Source organism: Diabrotica virgifera, chromosome 4, assembly GCF_917563875.1.
Source record: "Diabrotica virgifera virgifera chromosome 4, PGI_DIABVI_V3a".
In the NCBI taxonomy this organism is placed as follows: domain Eukaryota; kingdom Metazoa; phylum Arthropoda; class Insecta; order Coleoptera; family Chrysomelidae; genus Diabrotica; species Diabrotica virgifera.
In genome coordinates, this window is record NC_065446.1 from 19,879,771 (window position 1) to 19,900,951 (window position 21,181).

General features: G+C 32.0%; 3 protein-coding genes across 5 annotated transcripts in view; 2 read left to right on the forward strand and 1 right to left on the reverse strand.

The window, feature by feature from the left end:
* LOC126882928 (uncharacterized) overlaps positions 1–6,284 on the forward strand; it is a 58,733-nt gene extending 52,449 nt beyond the window's left edge. For all 3 annotated transcript variants that reach the window (XM_050648004.1, XM_050648003.1, XM_050648005.1), the window contains one exon: positions 1,619–6,284. In XM_050648004.1, the coding sequence (XP_050503961.1) occupies positions 1,619–1,946 (328 nt within the window). In that variant the 3' untranslated portion in view covers positions 1,947–6,284. The remainder of the gene's footprint in view (positions 1–1,618) is intronic.
* A 1,600-nt stretch (positions 6,285–7,884) lies between these two features.
* On the reverse strand, positions 7,885–12,974 carry LOC126882930 (cyclin-dependent kinase 2-interacting protein-like). Its single transcript, XM_050648007.1, has 3 exons — positions 12,798–12,974; positions 10,384–10,772; positions 7,885–8,164 (listed from the first exon to the last, which is right to left on the reverse strand). Exons 1-3 carry the CDS (start codon positions 12,841–12,843, stop codon positions 8,006–8,008), a joined length of 594 nt encoding a protein of 197 aa, XP_050503964.1. The 5' UTR covers positions 12,844–12,974; the 3' UTR covers positions 7,885–8,005.
* A 1,590-nt stretch (positions 12,975–14,564) lies between these two features.
* LOC126882931 (cyclic AMP-dependent transcription factor ATF-7) lies at positions 14,565–19,134 on the forward strand. The gene is made up of 3 exons (XM_050648008.1): positions 14,565–14,620; positions 14,666–15,692; positions 16,381–19,134. Exons 2-3 carry the CDS (start codon positions 14,873–14,875, stop codon positions 16,647–16,649), a joined length of 1,089 nt encoding a protein of 362 aa, XP_050503965.1. The 5' UTR covers positions 14,565–14,620; positions 14,666–14,872; the 3' UTR covers positions 16,650–19,134.
* Positions 19,135–21,181: the final 2,047 nt, after the last annotated feature.

The window sequence follows — 21,181 nt, forward strand, 5'->3', positions numbered from 1 at the left end:
TCAAGAACGGTTTTGTATCGAGTTGGAACAGACCTGAGCAGCCAGCCCGGCCCGGCACAGGCCAGCACGCAAACGGAACGGCCGAAATTCTCCGAGTAGAATAAAATCCGTTGGAGTCGAACGGCCTCTGAACGGCCAGTCGGCGCCAGTGTGTCATAATTGTTATAAAATATTATATTGTTGATTTTTTAATTGAAAGCGCGTTGTTTCTTTTGAAATAATATGGACGAACTTTTAATTGAGAGTGTCAGAGAATACCCATTTTTGTAAGATGCATCGGACCCAGGTTATCACGATAGCAAGAAAAAGGACAATGCATATGGGTACAAATATCCGAACATTTTGATCAATGGACAGGTACGTACATTATCTTTTAACCATGAATTCGTTTTTTTAACATGGTGCATATTCATTAAAATTGTGTAGTTTATGTCTTTTAAAAACTTTTATTTTACGATAGTTTTTAAAATATATCATAGATGACATGATACGTTTCTAAAATAAAATTAAAACAATACATAACATTTTTCTCCTATATAGAGATGGGCTAAATTATGGAATAAATTCATTTTCTCTAAAATGGACGGCGGAGAAAAATCCCGAAACACGTCGATTTTTATTTTTAAATTACAATTTTTTGGCATATATTTCATACTAGTGACGTTATCCATCTGAGCGTGATGACGTAATCTATGTTAAATTAAATTAAATTAAATGGGTTACGTTGCATTTAAAACTATACAAATGAATTTGGACTGTCCTGTGCCGTGCCGGGCTGTGCCGTGCTGGCTGTTCATAATGGGTTTCTTGCTTTACCCTCCACTTCAAAGTTGAATTTGTGCCGTTGGTTGCTTTTGCTTGGGGGGTGACAGTCACCCCCTCTCGGGGGGTGAAAAACGCGTGTTTAAAATAAGCCCGGCAATTTATAAATTGACTGATTATAAGTAACTTTCGTTCTATAAAGTTTTTTACGTAAGTCAATACTTTTTGAGTTATTCGCGATTGAAAATGTTGATTTTTCGACAAAAAACTACGTGTTCAGACCGTTTTTCGCAAATAACTCAAAAAGTAAATATTTTATCGAAAAAAATATTCTTAGCAAAAGTGTAGCTTATAAAAAAACGAAAAAAAAATGGTGTATCAGTAAAGTCTATAAATTGAGTAAAAGCAAAGTTGTAGCTCATGAAAAATACGTTCTTATTCGTCTAAGTCCAAATCGAATAATTCCACGCGAAATCACCGAAAAATTAAGTACTTTTCGGGAAAAGCTTATTAACCAAAATTAACGAGTTAACACTGAAAAAAAAGTTAGCCCCTTTTTTTGGTAACGAAAATCGTGAAAACCCCCTCTATTTAGCCTAAATAAAATTAATCGTTACCGCTTTACCATTTATTTTAACTGTATGTGTATTGTTTATATGATCTGTAAGTTTGATTGGTTTGAACCAGTAAACCGATGTAAACCAGTAAGAGGAAAAAACGTACGTAAATCGATGGTGGTTGGCTCTAGAGCAGAATTAAATCTCAACTGTTTTTCACTATCAATTAATTTCAGTATGTAGGTACTAGATTTAACACTAAGCAGAAAATATTCTAAATAAAACATTTTTATTTTTAGGGTACCTCTCAATGGATACTATTTCTTTGTGTTCAATAGTGAAAATGAAGTACAAACCAACTATGTTCGAGTCCAATTCGACATCGAGAAAACTGTTTACAACATCTCTAACCCAGTTGCCGAATGTATTAATGCTTCTGACACGTGCACTGTTGACTTGAACTTTTTTTCATCAGAAAAGTTAGTAATGGAACTTCCATTAGTAGATAACGAATCTTTATTTAATGAAGAATATATCGTCCTATCGGAATGTGAACCTAGAAGCTCGGTCTATGCGGTTTTTGTGATACTTGTACCTATATTGGTGATATTTTTTGCGTTTTCCTGAAGCTGACATTCTATTGAATTAAATTGAATTGAACTAGTCATTTGTTACAAAGTACAAATTGATGAAATTGTTGTGATAGTATTTTGTGATTATGCAATAGTGTGCTGTATTAACTTTTTAATGGAAACTTATATTTATATCATATTGACATTTAAAACAATATTTATTACTTGACACTAAAAATGTATACCTTATACTAACCTTCTACCATAGTAATTTCTCTATATTATTCCGTTATCTGGAATTTCATCCCAGGTTCTCAGTGGACTGTCAACTTGTTCGACAAGTTTCTATACTAAAAGCCACAGCATTGTTTATATAGGGATAGTTGGTCAGCCCAATAGGAAAATTTGTTAGATTCAAATTGAGACAGTCACCGGATGTCCCCACAATTTCTGTCAGGGTCGCAACGTCAAAATGCATAGACACCAACTGGATACGATCCTATTCATAAAACCCAAACTCGCATACATTTGAAGAAAAATAAATATATATGGAAGAAAATATTTAGAAATTGAATTAATGATGTCATGCTATTATATATACAGGGTGTCCCGAAAAGATAGGTCATAAATTATACCACAGATTCTGGGGTCAAAAATAGGTTGATTGAACCTCACTTACCTATATACAATAGTGTACACAAAAAAAGTTACAGCCCTTTGAAATTACAAAATGAAAATAGATTTTTTTTTCATATATCAAAAACTCTTAGAGATTTTTTATTGAAAATAGACATGTGGCATTTTTATGGCAGCAACATTAAAAAAAAATTAAAGTGAAATTTGTGCACCCCATAAAAATTTTATGGGAGTTTGGTTCCCTTAAACCCCCCACCCCCCAAACTTTTGTGTACGTTCCAATTAAATTATTATTGCGGCACCGCTTGTTTAACACAATGTTTTCAAAACTTTTTTGCCTCTTAGTACTTTTTCGATAAGCCGGTGTTTATCGAGATATTTTGAATATTTGTCGAATCTACCACATATTTGCAATATGGTTAAGTACGATTGTAGAGACCTGTTAATAATCTGAAAATTTATATATAATTTGCACTTTTGGGTATATTTTGAAAAAGAAGCTACATCTCGATAAAACGTGACTTATCAAAAAAGGACAGAGACAAAAAAGTTTTAAATTCACCGTGTTTAACTAATGATACCACAGTAATAGTTTAATTGGAACGTACACAAACATTTGGGGGGTTTAAAGGAACAAAACCTCCATAAAATTTTTATGTAAATATATTAAAAAAGAAGCCGCATCTCGATAAAAACTGGCTTATCGAAAAAATACCAGGAGGCAAAAAAGTTTTAAAAATGTTGTGACTAATGGCAGCACAATTATGAAATTATTGGAACGTACACAAAAGTTTGGGGGGTTTAAAGGAACAAAACCCCCATGAAATTTTTATGGGGTGGAAAAATTTCACTATAATTCTGTTTTAAGATGTACCTGCCATAAGAATAATACATGTCCATTTTCAATAAAAAATCTCGAATAGTGTTCGGTATATTGAAAAAAATCGATTTTCATTTTGTAACTTCAAAGAGCTGTAACTTTTTTTATGAGCATATTTGTACTAAGGTAAGTTAGGTTCAATCGAACTATTTTTGACCCCAGAATGTGTGGTATAATTTATGACCAATCTTTTCGAGACACCCTGTATAATGTATAGTATAGCATGACATCATTAATTCAATTTCTAAAAGTACTCTTCTATATATACTTCGTCCAATTTACTTACCGTTGCACGTCATCCGCGTCATAGCTTGTAACATAATACCAACACGAAATATTTAGGCGGTAGGTGTGTTCTTGATGACGTGCAACGGTAAGTAAATTGGACGAAGTATATTTATTTTTCTTAATATGTATGCGAGTTGGGGTGTTATGAATAGGATCGTATCCAACTTGGTGTCTATGCATTTTGACGTTGCGACCCTGACAGAAATTGTGGGGACATCTGGTGACTGTCTCAATGGCAGCTATGTACGCCGTTGCTCCCGCTTGGCGGCGCTGGTATAGTTAGAGGGGGGGTCAACGTTTTGACAATTCGTGAAATTTGTATATGGTGTCTTTGTTTACGATTTAATAAATAATAAATTATGGCAGAAATATACGGATCTTGGGACTGTTTGTACGTTGAAAAACGAATTGAGGAGAAGGAATGTGAGAACTGGAAAAAAGGAAGCGCTTTAACAGCCTCCACTGTTTATATAGCCATCTATTTCCTAACTGCCCTGTCCCAGTTTCTTAGTCTCTTGTTGCCACAAGATCAAATTTATATTTTTTGGCTTCGTTTACTAGATGCTTCAGTTTCCCTTCCTGGAATGATTTACTTATATTCCACGTTGCTATTTTAACTATGTAGTTCTTCTTTATTGTCATTATCTCATTTATTATTTTTCGATTCTTGTTTCCGTTTTCTTTGCTGGGTCATCTTTGTTGGGTCTCCAAATACTGCATTCAATTCTAGTTTTTTGTTATGTCTTCCTCTATTCTTTCCAGCTGTTCGTTTTCTTTATTCCATTTCCATAATTCATTGTTTATTGTCTGTCTTTGGTATCCTGCTATTTCTTTTGATTTTCTCTTCCTTAGCAATTCTTATTTTGACCATTATTTCCCTATCCGTCCTTCGTCAGATCATCATTTATGCATATTCTTTCTCTCAGTTGCTTGAGTTTTATCTTATTTTGCATTACTTTGGTCTTTTCTGTCTTGCTATACGTCTCTACCAAATATATTTTGTCTCCCAGATTTCTTGCTTCATTAACGTTTACTTTTACTCGCATTTCCTTTTCTATGAATTTTTCTACCTCCTACACTAGCAAGAGTGGTTGATCGGTGTCAATCTGCAGTTCTTGAATCACAATATTTTTCCTTCTTCCCTCTCTTTCTAATTTTTGTACTCTTTCGTTGGAGATCTTTAATTCATTTCGTAATTGATTAATACCTTGAAGCGCCTTTTCATTAATACGTTTCAGTTCTGGAGAGTTACTGGAAAAAAGGAAGCCCTTATCGAAGGGTAAGCTATATTAATCATCGTCTTAATATTTTATTTCTATAGCTCAGACCAAAATAAAAATATTTATGTTGATCTGAGTTTTATAGTGAAGTATTCGATTTTTTACAGTCGAAACCAGGGGCAATACGTAATCTATTTCAACAAAATGTTTATTGTAGATACGTGCATTTATTGTCGGTAGATATTTATCCCTTCTTATTGCTACAATCCACTTTTTTCTCATCAGAATATCTTTGGGAAACCTGTATCCTGATGTTCTCAATAAGCACAAAGGCACATCACAACATTGAGGCATTTTATTTTCTCAAATTAAATTCACACAGCGAAACAAATATGCAATATTTACTAAGAAATAGATTGATTTGAATAGTTGACTCATCTACGTTGAGCTTTCCAGATTGGCTGCCATTTGAATCAAACATATTTACCTATTGGGCTGACCAACTATCTCCCTATATAAACAATGACCACAGTTAGTATACAGTGCAGGTAGAATAGAGCACTGTATTTCTTACGGGAGAACGGTGGTCGACTACGTTGCCGGTTTTCTCAGAACCGGTGATTTCTCAGTCTATCGCAAAACTACCACTGTGCCTACATGAGCGGCTTCGCGGTGCGTCGTAGGGCCAACACTGCATTCTAACAGTTAGAATCTAACTATGGCTTCTACTTTAAGTCCCTGTCAGAGTGCAATTACTTGGAAATCTAGAACATCTGCTTTTTAAAACAATGTGGAATCATCAAGGCTAGACAGGTTCGGTGACGTCAGGACAGAGACACTTGCAACGTCGGTTCAAATATATTTCGTGTGTTATTTTTAGTTTCTATGGTTTGTTTTTAAACCAGGAGGAGTAAACTAAAAAGAGAGATTCGCACACAAGAAAGTCACTAGAAAAATCACCAATAACATCTTCTTTTTTGGTTGATCATGTCGGGTTTCGACGATAATCCATAAATATTATATTATACTAATACGTCGCCATCGCTAAAGAGTTCTAAAAACAGCTGCTGTTTTTTTATATAAAAGCAGACTAAAAATTTAAAAATTAAAGGAATAGCGCAGAAAATACAAAATATCGATGATATAACTTATTAACCTATTAAATATCATTAGTGTCAAAATTTCATAATAGTGGAGTAAACTTGCCTATGATTGAACCAATTACAAATAAGCATTACGGCGCGGTAAATTTGAATTACTCCTCCTGGTTTAAAAACAGAGCATAATAGAGATTAAGGTATAATTAAATAAATGTATTGATTCAGTGAATCTTAGATTAGTTGAAAATAAAATATATTTTAGTACTATTTTTCACACTTTCCCCATAATTTAAAGTAAAGGTAAATGAATAATCAGTTTGAAACCTCCTTATTGGATATGATACCTCAGGGTCGTATTCTTTGCAATTTTCTATGTTCCAAAAGTCCTATATATACAGGGTGTATGTAACAAAAATACAGGTCATAAATTAAATCACATATTCTGGGACCAAAAATAGTTCGATTGAACCTAACTTACCTTAATACAAATGTGCACATAAAAAAATTTACAGCCCTTTGAAGTTACAAAATGAAAATCGTTTTTTTCCAATATATCGAAAACTATTGGAGATTTTTTATTGAAAATGGACATGTGGCATTCTTAAGGCAGGAACATCTTAAAGAAAAAATATAGTGAAATTTGGGCACCCTATAAAAATTTTATGGGGGTTTTGTTCCCTTAAACCCCCCCACACTTTTTTGTACGTCTCAATTAAATTATTATTGTGGTACAATTAGTTAAATTCAATATTCTTAAAACTTTTTTGTCTCTTAGTATTTTTTCGATAAGGCAGTTTTTATCGAGTTGAGGCTTATTTTTTAATATGTTTACATAAAAATTTTATGGGGGTTTTGTTCTTTTAAACCCCCCAAATGTTTGTGTACGTTCCAATTAAAATATTAATGCAGTACCATTAGTTAAACACAGTGTTTTTAAAACTTTTTTGCCTCTTTGTATTTTTTCGAGAACGCACCTTTTATCGAGATGTGGCTTCTTTTTTAATATGGTTCAAAATAATATACCTAAAAATGTAAATCATAAATAAATTTTCATATTATTACCAAGTCTTCATAATCGTACTTAACCATATACAAATTGTGGTGGATTTGACAAATATTCAAAATATCTCGATAAAACTGACTTTTCGAAAAAGTACTAAGAGGTAAAAAAGTATTAAAAACAATGTGTTTAACTAATGGTACTACAATAATAATTTAATTGGAACGTACACAAAAGCTTGGGGGGGGGGGTTTAAAGGAACAAAACCCCCATAAAAATTTTATGGGGTGTCCAAATTTCACTATAATTTTTTCTTAAGATGCTACTGCCATAAGAATACCACATGTCCATTTTCAATAAAAAATCTCTAATAGTTCTCGATATATTGGAAAAAAAACGATTTTCATTTTGTAACTTCAAAGGGCTGTAAATTTTTTTATGTGCACATTTGTATTAAGGTAAGTTAGGTTCAATCGAACTATTTTTGGTCCCAAAATATGTGATTAAATTTATGACCTGTATTTTTCTTACACCCTGTATATCTATCCCATATAGAAATGAAGAAAAAATAGAAAAAGGGCTTTTTGTAAAAAAGGGGTGTTTAATTTTAAGAGTTTATTCTTAGAATTTATACGCTATAAGAATTATATCCTTAAAAAACATTGTTCCTTCTCGTCTGCTCTCTCTATCTCTCTCTTGCTCATTCCGTTCTTGCAAAAATATTAATCATATCACTACAGGTTTCATTTTTGAAAATAAATTTGAGAGAAAAAGAGTATTTTGTTAATGCCATTTAGATTATACATATTATTCAATCTCTAGAGTTAGTAAATTGATCTGAGCAAAGGGATAGCAGGAATACGAAACCGTTTAAAAAGGCTAATTTTAATCTCTTAACAGTCTTTGAACAGTTGGCAGTTGTTTTGACATTCATTCAATGATTTAATGACAATAAATTTTAGCTACTGCTACATATATGGAACAATACACTCAACTAGCTTTCTTATGCCCCGTTTCTACTAAAAGTGCCTCAACTTTAAGATTAGTCTGATCAGTTATGTTAGGCTGAAGAGTCCAGCAGGCTGCAAAAAACATCACTTCATCCTTATTTTTGGCATGTGCAATATTTTCTAATACCATTTCTTTCACCTGAAAACAAACGAGGTTTTAAACTAAAATTATTATTTTAACCATATTACAAAACAAAGTTTTCACGGTTAAAAATATTAGCAGTCTTCAAGATAAAAAACTAAATACTTTGTCTTTTATAATATTTTAGATGATTGTATGTATACAAAACAAATTACTAATATAGTTCTCAAAAAGTTAGAAGGCTGAACTTTTCACTCTGGACCTTGCGACCTTGAATATGTCATTAGTTATGACGCAGCTAAATTTTCAAACCAATATCCTAATCAACAAATCAGTAAAATCTGCCGGTTATGTCCATAAACTGAATGTTATGCCACATAAAACAAAAAGGTGGCAGAAATATATATCTACAATTGAAAAGAGCCACCAAGGAGATTGGCCTAAAAGTAAACACTCAAAAAGTATGTGATGACTTTCAACCGTCAAATATTTATAACAACTGTGTGTTTAACTGTAGTAATTTGTACTTACCTAAATAAATTACAATAAAATTTTGGTTTTGAACAGTTTTATTCATGAAATAATCGCAGCAAATTGCACTCGATCTCTAAAATTATTATCGAATTTTTGCCCTCGTGACACTTTGACATAATTTCACTGCCCTTCGGGTCGTGAAATTGAAACTGTCAAAGTGTCACTCGGGAAAAATTCGATAATTTTAGAGCTCTTGTGCAATTACTACTGATTATTTCATTCATAGGAGATTCTGACCAATAGAAAGCTACAGAAATAAAAATTAAACTGATTATTTTTTAACGATTTTAACCTCCAATCGTATAGTAAGATATTTGATCACGTGTTTAATTCTGTCCAATCAGATTAAAATTATACTGAGAATTATCTACTATAGAAAATTACCGATAGAATTTTTTTAAGTAGATTGTTTCTGTTTAGTGGCAACCAGTTTCCTAGTTTTGACAACTGCCACATTTAAGAAAATATCCATAATATACGTATTAAAAAATAATCTTACGAATATCACACGACAGTAAGAATAAATAAGAAAATAATGCTTCATTTTTACTCAAATTTGTTGTCATTGGGAGTCAGACAACAAATTTTCGAAAAACTGTCGCATTATTTTCAATTTATTCTCACTCTCTTGTGATATTATACCCGATAATTTTTGATAATATCCTGTCGTCAAGTATATTACGTCAGATGCCCTTCGTTGCTACGAAAAAATACATTCAGTGACATTAATGACAATTACTGTTTTAAAAGTTATAAAAGTGATGACTTTCAACTGTCAAATATTTATAACAACTCTGTGTTTAACTGTAGTAATTTGTACTTAAATAAATAAATTACAATAAAATTTTGGTTTTGAACAGTTTTATTCATGAAATAATCGCAGCAAATTGCACTCGACCTCTAAAATTATTATCGAATTGTTTCCCTCGTGCCACTTTGATATAATTTAAATTAAAACTGTCAAAGTGTCACTCGGGAAAAAATTCGATATTTTTAGAACTCTTGTGCAATTACTACTGATAACATATTGGTCATGATGAGACATAAGTAATGACAGAAAACACCACCAGAGTAATAAAAGTTTTTCAAAGAAACAAATTCTTAAAAAAATCTTTGGATCCGACAATGAAAATATATGTATGTATATGGAAATCTAGCATTTTAGCCCTAGGTCTACAAGGCCTGTTGCGCTTAATAAATAAAATATGGAAATCTAGATGTAACCATCCTCTTGTGGTGACTATTAGTGAAAAATATTCGCATTGTGAATGAAAATTATTACTTGAGCTTGTTGTTTTTTTTTTACTTAGTATAAAATGTTTCTTTTTCTATTTAGTATTTATATTTATAAGGCCCGGCTAGCTCAGGCGATAGGATGTCTGGCTTCCACGCAGGTAGGCCGGGGATCAAATCCCAGTGCCGGCAAGAAAATCTAGACATTTTTAAAAATATCTGTAGGCCCTAGGTTGACTAAGCCTTGGGTAAAATCGGGGGTAATAATAGGCGGTTGAAGTGTAGCACTGGACCTGTTACCTTCTTTGTATACCGTAGGCCCTAGAGATAGCAGACTACCCTGCTATAATCCCAAAGCCGTGTTAGCAGTATAAAACGTGAGACTATTATTATATTATATTTTCTTTCTTTGTAATACAGTTGATCCCATAAATAAATAATTGGAAAAAATATATGTACAAAGGAGATTGATACTTGTTTATCAAAAATAAACAAACACTCTAGCTTACCTTAAATTCTTCAGCATATGAATTAACAATAGTACTAACTAAATCCACAATATCATTTATATTCAGTGATATAAAAAGCGGTTCTAATTTTCTTTCAACTTTTTTTAATGCACACATTTGATGTTTGCACAACTGCAATTTCTCGTCGCATTGTTTTAAACCTTGAACACATGTATACAATGCATTTGTGTATTCTTCCAGTTCTGTAGAATATACATCTATGTTATCTGCTTTTAAAATTGCTATTTGTTTGACAATTTGGGCTCCATTGATATAAAAAGAGTTCCAACTTTGAATTGTGTTATAAACGTCTGCCGCAATGTCTCTAACCACTCTAGGTGAACCAGTTAAATTTTTATTTGGCGAATTTATAACAGGACTTTGAGGAACTGGAATAGAATATATAGATGTAATTAAATATTGAAATGTTCTTAATTTGGATAAACATTGTAATTACTAAGGATAGACAGCTTTAGTTTTAATTCAATTGAGGGGCACCACCATCAGTTGACATATATTTCTTCTTTTTAGAGCCATCAGAACTGCCTGTGGTATACCCTGAAGCGAACTAAATATGGCTGTCTACTAGGCAAAAGGTTAACAAGGACCCTGAATTCTAACCTAAAAGAGAATTTTCTTTTTTCTCTTTTGTTTAAATAGATGTCGCTAATGTGTCCAGCAGCAAACAATTGTTTATTATTTTGTTTAGTAGACAGCCAGATTTAAATCACTTCAGGGTACACCACAGGCAGTCCTGATGGCTTTAAAAAGAAGAAACATATGTAAACTGATCTTGGTAGCCCCTGAATCGAATTAAATCTATGGTTAATTGTAAACAAAGGTTGAAAAGCCAGGATTTGCCCAATCTCAAGCCTTTTTAATTCCTATAAAGTTAAAATTTTGCTTCCTCTGCTCTTTTTTCTGCTTATGTACAGTGACACTAACCAAAAATAATATGGATAAACTTATAAAAACACAGATAGCAATGGAAAGACAGATTTTGCAAATATGCTAGAAGGCCAAAAAACGAAACGAGTTGATTTAAAATATTACAAGTTGAAGGATATAAGAGAAAAATTAGCCAAATCTAAATGGAAATTTGCGGGGCACAACATCAGACACAGAGACGATAGGTGGAACAAGCAAATAGGTACTACACTGGAGACCATACGAATACAAAAGAAGTAGAGGAAGACCACAGATGAGATGTGTTGATGACTTGAAGAGGCAAGCCGGCCCCAGATGGATGAACTTAGCTCAGGACACACACAAATTGAGACAAGAAGGGCAGGCCTACGTCTTAAAATGGATAACATGGGCTACATACATGGATAGATAGAGTGTTTTTACGATAATACTACCATAATTTGGTCTTACATTTCTATGAAATATAGTTTTTTAGTGATATTCACCAAGCAAAGGTTAGGAACTTTTGTGAACCATTGTATTTTGTATAATGAAAATGGTAATGTGCTTTGTCCCAGATTGCAAACACTATAGTGAAAGAGGGATATGTAGATTCTTTGTGTTTCCAAACGATCTGATTGAAAAGAAGTGGTGGATTTCATTAGAAAGGTAAGAAAATATAGTGAAGAAAAAGAACTGAATTTAATCCAAGTGGGGGACAACTTACAAATTATGCCAACAAGAGAAGCACTGTTAACATGTCATATCCCCTCCACGTCAACCCTCCTAGCGGATAAGGTGAGCTGGAACTTGCCATATCTCCAGTAATATCTGTAATGTAACAAGATATAAATATCACATTTGCAACAATCTCCCAGAAGGGACAATCTCAATTTGCGTTTAGTATAAAAGCCTGGATTTCGGCAGTGCCACAATCCCCAAAATAAACCATGTCCTGAAGAGGTAATAGTGATAGATCACCTAAAACAGCAAAGCAGAACATAACACACGGATCCAATAATGACAACAACCACTCTCTAACCCAAACGACATTGAGGAATAGTTAGGTACATTACATACAGTTGAGTCCCTGCATCTTTACCCGTGCATCATCATTTAAAGCATACGAAATAAGTCAATGATAAGTCGGAAATTGAATGCAACAGCAAGTAACTTACTGTCACTTGCTGTTGCGTTTAGTAAGTTTCAATTTCCGACTTATCATCGACTTGTTTCGTATGCTTTAATTGATGAGGCACGGGTAAAGATTCAGGGACTCAACTGTAGATAGGAGATATGGCATGCATGTAAAGATGTTTCAAAAAAATAAGAATTTATAAATTCTATTTAATTTTTTGAAATATTTAAAATGTTAGGCTAATAATGTTAGAAAATGGTAGGATTCAGTATTTTATTTATAAATAGGACCTAACCATTTTAAGAATGTATTTCCTTGTTTAGATTCTGTTTTATTAGGTAAATATGTAAACATAAAAAATGCATCTTACGCTGTAAAGGTTGAAACTTTGAAGGTGTCCCTGGTTTATTTTGCATGATAATAAATGGTGTGCAAAATTTTCAACAAATAATCTTTTCTAATTTTATATTATTCATTCTTCAGCTTCAGAAATTCAGATCTCAATATTTTTAGGTTAGTTCAGCAGTCATAAACGTCAGAATAATTGACATATTTTGAAAATAATTACAATTGGTTAAATTATACTAAAAAACAATTTTTAGAAACAAGAATAAAAATAAAGTAAGCATTTTATTCATAATATTGTTATATTTATGATATTATTAGGATTATCTAGAATACTTTTCTGTTTCCGTAACGCTGTGTCTAGGTACACGCTAACGTGTACGCAAATAAAAAAGTTAGGTACACGCTAATTAAATTTCATCAAGCTAGTGACGTCATTATTTAGCGTGCACAGTGACTGTATATTTTGGTACACGCTATTTTGATAAATTTAGTGTTTGATAGAAAAATATTTGTTATTAATGGATAAGGGAAGGGAAGGGAAGCAGAACTAGGTATTCAGATATTTCAAACTTAATTGTAATAAATCAATGTGTACCTATATTGTATAAAAGTATAATATACTATTATATATTATTATATTCATATATTATATATTAATATATTCAGGTTATTAAAATAAATATTCAGTTGACATGGCATGTATGTACAAAATACTGTTAAAATAATTTTTATACGTAAACGTAAGTTAATTATAACAGTTTATAAACATAAACCAATGCTGCTGTGTTTATTTCTATTTATACAGGGAGTTGAACTTGTTACGATTTTCATACAAAATTGGTTATAACTTTGTAAATACCCTGTATAACATACCCAACCTTTATATTTTTGTGATGGGGAAGTTAAGAAGATTCCGAACATAAAATAAAATATAGGGTGTTCCATTAAAAAAAAACATAATTTTGGTCTGCCACTATGTTATCGAACGCTCTGTAACATTCTAATTAATTTTGTACTATGAAGCTCAAAGTTTGCTACAATTTTTGTTACTTAACTATTATTGCTATCTATAACTATAGCGGATCTACTTAGCTTTATCACACTAATCAATCGCCCTGTATATATTTTATCTTAAAACATCTGCTACCCTTAATCACGAATTTTTGTCTCATTTATCTTTTTCATACTGTTTTAAAATATTGTTAAACGCATTAAAAGAACTAAATAATGGTCCACACTCCATATTTATTTTAAAAACAAACACTAAAATAAGAAATAAATAAAAAAAACAAACAAATAAAAATAAGAAATCTCTTTACTAATCAATATTAAAATGTAAACACAACGCGATTAGACAAATGTGAACCTCACTCTGACTGAAGGCCCCGTCTCACCATCAAATAATTGACAGTTATTTGATCAAACTTGACAGTTAGTGACACAAAGTGACAGTTAGTATGTATAGTTTGTGTCACTAGTCAAGTTTGACTGTCAAGTTTGATCAAATAACTGTCAATTATTTGATGGTGAGACGGGGCCTTGACGCTCGCGGTATTCTCAAGTTAGCGTGTACGCAAAAAACCAGTAACAGTGCACGCTAAATAGTGACGTCACTGACTTGATGACGTTTTGCGTGTACCATAGAGAAATAAGTTATTTCTCTATGTTGTTGTTATTTCTCTATGGCGTGTACCTAACTTTTTTATTTGCGTACACGTTAGCGTGTACCTAGACACAGCGTTTCCGTAAACGTCTAAAAGTGCCTGAGTGCCGAGAAGCAAGAGTCATGAAGCTATTTATTTTGACATATTTGACATTTAAGTGATGACAAAAAATGGGTTATTTGTTATGATCTTAGACAAGGAAAGAACTCTTTTTTCCTTGTCTAAGGTTATGATTTAATTTAAGTAACCATTTTTTTTAAATTTGCTAATTTTTGATGATAACTTTTTTAACTAGAGTTGTCTCACCAGAGGCAAATGAGGGATTACTACTAAAGCCTTCGTCTCTCACGCTAGTGTATTTAAATACGTAACCAGAATTTAGTATGATAATAAAAGGAGTTTCAATTTGTTACTAAACATCTTAAGTGCTAACATGTTGGTCCAAAAATCATCAATTGATCAAGAAAAGCCCTTTGCCTGTGATGTTAAAGGTTGTGAAATGACTTTTACTAACAAAGATCACTTAGATTGGCATCAAAAAAAGCATGCAATGATGTTAAATTTGGGATTAGTGAACAAAAATACTATTAATGAAGTAGCAGACCAAACGCCCACTCCAACTAGGTTTATAAGAAATTGTGAAGAAGTGGGATTATTTCAAGATCTACAAAATGTTAATCCATTTGATGAGCTTTTCAAAAGAGCAATCGATTCTGTTAAAAATGGTACTGCGTTGGAAGTGCAGGAACATAATTCTAATGAATCTTTACATACCCCACACATATTACCTCATATTACAGACAACCAACGAAAAATATCAGAAGCCGCTCCAAAAAATGAAAGTGACTGTGAATCATTCATGTTTCATACTGTGAATGAAGATACTTCATCTAGTTCGCCAAATATTGTTGTGGATAATGCTCATGAAGATTTAAAAGAAAAAATTAGGAAAACAATTCGAAATAATATAAAAAAGGAAAAATCAGTGGAGGAAGAAAATAAGTTTGTGACAGTTGTGCCTTTGAAATCTTTGTCAAGTAAAGATATGATTCAAAAAGAAAAGAAAGCTGCAAATAACAAGTTAGAAAAAATTAGGGAGATGAATAAAGCTGCTCAAAATAGGTGTCGTAAGAGAAAACGTCAACTTTGGAAGGAAAAGGAAGAAGAACTTATACGTTTAAGGGAAGAAAATGCTGTTTTAAAGCAAGAATTGAAACTGCTTAAATTACAGCACAGCAAATGCCCCAATCAAGGTATTTATATGTTCTTTTTTTGTCTAGACTTTATCCATTTTTTAATGTGCCTCCAGAAATACTCTGTATTTCATTTCTTTTCCATCTGTATCCTTCAATGAGATTATTAGAGACATTTGGTCTTAAGCATTTCTGCCTCAGTTCTTTTCTATAATTTTTTCTACCTTGTTTTCATTGTAGATCCTTAAGATCATGGTATTGTCCTTTTCATGAGCATTTTTCAGTGCGTAACAAATGATAGGAAAAAGGATAAGTCCGCGATAATACACATTTATGACATTTATTCTAATATGACATTTTAGTTAAATCTGACAGTTGTCACATTTTATTTTCAATTTGGAATAAAAACAAATCAAATGTGTTTCTTGCATTTATAAAATGGTATTTTCTTTGATTTGTATAGTCTTATAAATTATACAGATTATATTTGTAATATTATTATCTAATTTAAAAAAAATTATTTTTTTTATTATGGCGCCATCTATCGACAACTAGAATAACTAGAATAAATGTTGTAAATGTCTGTAACCACGGACATGCCTTTTTTTCTGTCACATACAATTTAATGCGTTAGAAAGAAATCGAAAAACTGTGACGCACTGAAAGATGATCATGAGAAAAAGAATATATTAGATGTTTAACAATATTACAATTGATATATTATATTCATTGTGTCTTATATGTTTAGGTGGTATGCTGGCATCAATAATTACAACAGAGTGTTCACAAGCAACAACAACTCCAACATTAACTACTACAACAGCAGCAACAACAACAACAAATGGACCACAATCAGCTATTCTCGTTCAGTTTGTTCATAATGGTCAATTATCTTTTGTACCATCAGACTCTATATCACAACCAATTTTAAGTCCAGTTATACTTACAAACACTTCTGTGATAAAAAAAGATTCAAAGAATCCTTTAAGAAAAATTGTCCCCAAAAAAATGTCTTGATTATACATTGTATTGTACAGAAATGTTTCTGAAGAACATAGAGTTTTTTTGTAATATACAGTATTAGTGTGACCAACTAGCCCGAAAAATCCGGGACATGGCCCGAATTACGAAGTCGTGTCCCGGACAAGGCTTCCGGGTCATCCGAATTTTCAACGGTTTAGTAAAATTCTATTTTCAAATTTTGAACACGTTATTCTTTTAAGAATTCACATCAAACTGAATTGGTGGGACGAAAAAAAGTCGACAATTTCTAATAGTCGACCTAAACTATCTGTCTAGTGTAAAGTGTAAAACTAATACCACATCAAAAACGCATGCATTTTATTTCGTGGTATTCTACAAAATCTCTGGGGTTTTTCCGTTTCTGTATTTTAATTATCGTCTTCTGAAAAGACGATTTAAAAACATGACAATGTAATTATGATAATTATATTTTTATATTAACCTAAGGTTCTATTTACATTGAAGTCCAACATCAGTTGATTTTCAAATTTTTCCTTCTTTGAGAACGATTTCCGGATTTGAATCCGAAACGTCAAAAACTAACAAAAGTGTGATTATCATTACAACCCATCTCATAAAAAAAATTTTCAACATAAAAATGATAAATAATCAATAAAATGATTAAAGTTCTATATTTAAAAAAAAAATGGCCCGATTTTCATGGAATGTCCCGCATTTTAGGTCTTTTTTTAGCCTTGTCCCGAATTAGACTGAATTGGAGTTGGTCACACTAAGTATGGTGCAAATGAAAGGAATAAATTCGTTATCTCGTAAACCGGCGACTTTAAGGAAAAATCCCGAAACAAGTCGATTTTTATTTTTAAATTATGATATTTTGGCTTATATCTGATACTAGTGACGTCATCCATCTGGACGTGATGACATAATCGATTTTTTTAAATGGGAATAGGGGTCGTGTTTTAGCTCACTTAAAAGGTCATTTAATTCTCTGTTCAGTAATATAAGCATTTGCATAATTGTTTGTACAGGGTGTACAAAAAAAATTTTAATTAAATTATTAGACAAAAAAAAACAAGAAGAATGTGTAATTTATTTAACTCAAAATACATTTCACTGTTGCCCGAAAACAGAAGAAAATGTTTATTTCAGAAATATTATTTTTCAATTAAATTCAATGTTCAAGCCAGCTCCCGTCAGCCTCTTAAAAGTTTGAACATTTAATTTAAACGAAAAGCAATGTTTATTTGTAATATAAATATTTTTGTCTGATTTCTGACAGCAGTAAAATGTATTCTGAATTAAATAAATTAAATACATTCTTCTTTTTTATCAAATAATTTAATTTAAAAAAAAATGTTTTTGGACATGCTTTATAAATAATTATATAAATGTTTATATTACCAAATAGAGAATTGAATAACCTTTCAAATGAGCTAGCACACGACCCCTATTCTCATTTAAAAAATCATCGATTACGTCATCACGCCTAGATGGATTACGTCACTAGTATGACATATATGCCAAAGTATCATATTTTAAAAATAAAAAATCGACCTGTTTCGGGAGTCTTTCCTTAAAGTCGCCGGTTTACGAAATAACGAATTTATTCCTTTCATTTTCACCATACTGTATATTATCTCTATAATCTCGCTTCTAGATTTTTGTAGCATGTTTAAATGTTTCTGTTTGATGTAAATAAAAAGAGAAGAGAGGTTTTAAATTATACTCTTGTATGCCGCTTCGCCAAATTACACGATAATATGAAATATTTACTTCCCTAAATTATTGAAATATTTACATTGAAGAGTAGAGTTGATTTTATTGTCGAATTTCTTGTTTTAAGTAAAAAAAACATGAAAATTTGTTATTTTACTTTTTTACCCTTAATATAACTAAAATGAGGGAATTCTTCAATTTGAAACCCTAGAGTGGTTGTTATTTAGTCAGAAATCAACAAAAAAGCAGCTGCCGTATTCACTTTCTATTTTCAATGTGCATTTTAGCCATTTTTATCATGCAAGCAGTACAAATCTAGATTACCCTATTTGCTGTTTTTAATTGTCTTAAATTTTTATTTATGCCTATTAAAAACAATTGGTTCCTATTAATTTAAAAATATTTAATGTTAATTAGAAACATTCGGGCATGCAATGTTGCGTATATCAACGATTTTACATATGAGTATTAAGCATTGTAGCATCTTACCAACAGTATCTCTAATGTAACACTAATGACAAGGTTTCTCCAATGCATATTTTGCCCGCTCGGGAACAATATACAGTTTGAAATAAACAACTCATGTATATATTTTACAATTTATAACTATTTATACATTATATTTATTATAGATGTGTGGTTGATATGTATTTATTATTAGGTATGTACATTAACTTTAAAAAAAGAGGACTGATCGGGAAAATAATATTTGTAAAAGGTATTGTTGTTTTGTTAATATTTTATTTAATTTTGTTTTATAACTTAACATTAAATAAAATGACATTGATTTATCAAATATAAATATTGCATCGCTACTACTACCAAAATCCTTCCTTTCTTCCAATGGTGCGATACCCTTCTTGACCTCCTCCCATATAGCACAGCTCATCTTTAAGATATCTTATTTACAATCCAATATGGTCTTAATGTCTCGAGACTTTCAAAAGATATCTTTAAAACGCCAAATTTAAGATATCTTTAAAACATTTACAAATATATTTAAGACATTTTTTCTTAAAAATATGTTATAATTACGAATTTAAAAGTTAGGTTAGGTTAGTAAAACATTTAAGACAAGAGCTGGTAGCTAAAAGCTTTTTCACACCAGTGACTTCAGTGGTATTTCCCATATCTTGTGATGAAGATATGGTTTTATTTGAGGGATATTTAGAAGAATCTACAGATTTTAATAATGCAGTAAGTTTAGATTTAGATTGTTATATTATTAAAGTAAAAAATTAACTTTTTTATCAAGTGTAAATGCATGTCTCCTAATTTAACAGCTTACCTTAACAATATGATCTTAAAAATATATTTTTAGGTAGGTATCGGAGCTTGTTAAAGTAGGAGGATCAAAAGCCTATGCTTTTGTATCAAGAGTTGGAAAATTAATTATTAGCAATGAGTTTAAGTACAGTTGGCTGGGACAAAAAGGCAAACAAAAGTTTTGTGATACCAGAATTGCAAATCTGATAATTGGTAAAGCTTATTCTACATGTACATGTAAAATTTTAATAGCAATAAAACGTATTTTTAGAACCTAATTATTTTTATTAAAAGTTTATTTAAAATACAGTACAACCTGCCACATCCGAACCTGTCATATCCGGACCTCCTCATATCCGGACGGTTCTGCCGTCCGCATCTACCGAGAAAGGCAGTCCTGCTGTTGGACAACACACCCTCTCATCCCGACCAAAAAGAACAAGATGGCGAAATAAAGTGTCTTTTTTGCCCCCAAATGTGATATCCCTCTGTCAGCCTATGGATCAAGGTATTATAGACTATAAAAATAGAATGTATGAAGGAGAAAACCTTTCAGAGAGTAAAAGAAGTGGTCTTGATATCCGGATTTTTTCATATCCGGATCGATCTGTCGCCACATTGATCCGGATATGGCAGGTTTTACTGTATTTCGTAAAAAATTAAAAAGAAAGCTATCCTAAACACCTTAATAATAGACAAAAAAAGACATCTTTAAGATGTACGGATCTGTAACATCCGTACATCTTTAAGACGTCATAAAGATATCTTTCCGGAAATACCAGACATCTTTAAGACGTCTTTAATGAGTTATCTTTTAGATTTCTTTAAGATGTCTTTGTGTTATCTGGGCTTTAATTTCTACCTCCAACATTGCCGGAAATGCGCCGCTAACATAGGTGCAGAAAAGCGATATAGGCAGTGGCGTAGCGTGAGTGTCGGCTGCCCGGGGCGGCAGACAATTTTGCCGCCCTCTTATTTAGGTATATTTTAATTTGATGTATACTATACATTAATTATAGAGAACTTTTCGGCGAGAACGGTCATCATTATTTTACATTATACAGGTTAGATTTTAACCCCTTAACGTGCGCGCTCGAGTTAACTCGTGCACGCTAAACTGTGCACACTCGAATGCATTCGAGAAATGGCATAACCTATACAGCGCCATTTGTCACTATCATCTGCAAATCATTTACTTTCTAAGCGCACAATCTTATGTCAAGTCTCATTGTTTGTAATTATTTTGTGCATCATTCACTTCATGTAGCACCGGTTGCCACAGGCCCAAAAAACAAAGAAAGAAAAATGACTGAATCGAAACTAGTAAAGCATCTGCATATATCCTAGTGTTTAAGCTTTCACCTGCCTTTGTCAGTTTTCCCAAAGTGACGAGAATGTCTTTGTAATGATGCCATGTCACATTTACGGCATCGCCTCTTGCACTCCACCGCGTGCCTTGAACCATTTTTAAGCTTTTGTCTGTAGCTGCTATCAGAACTTCCCAACGATGTGTTGATGAGGAAAAAAAAAAGAATAGCAACGTCCTAAAGTGCCGAACAAAGTTACTGAATCCACCTCAACTG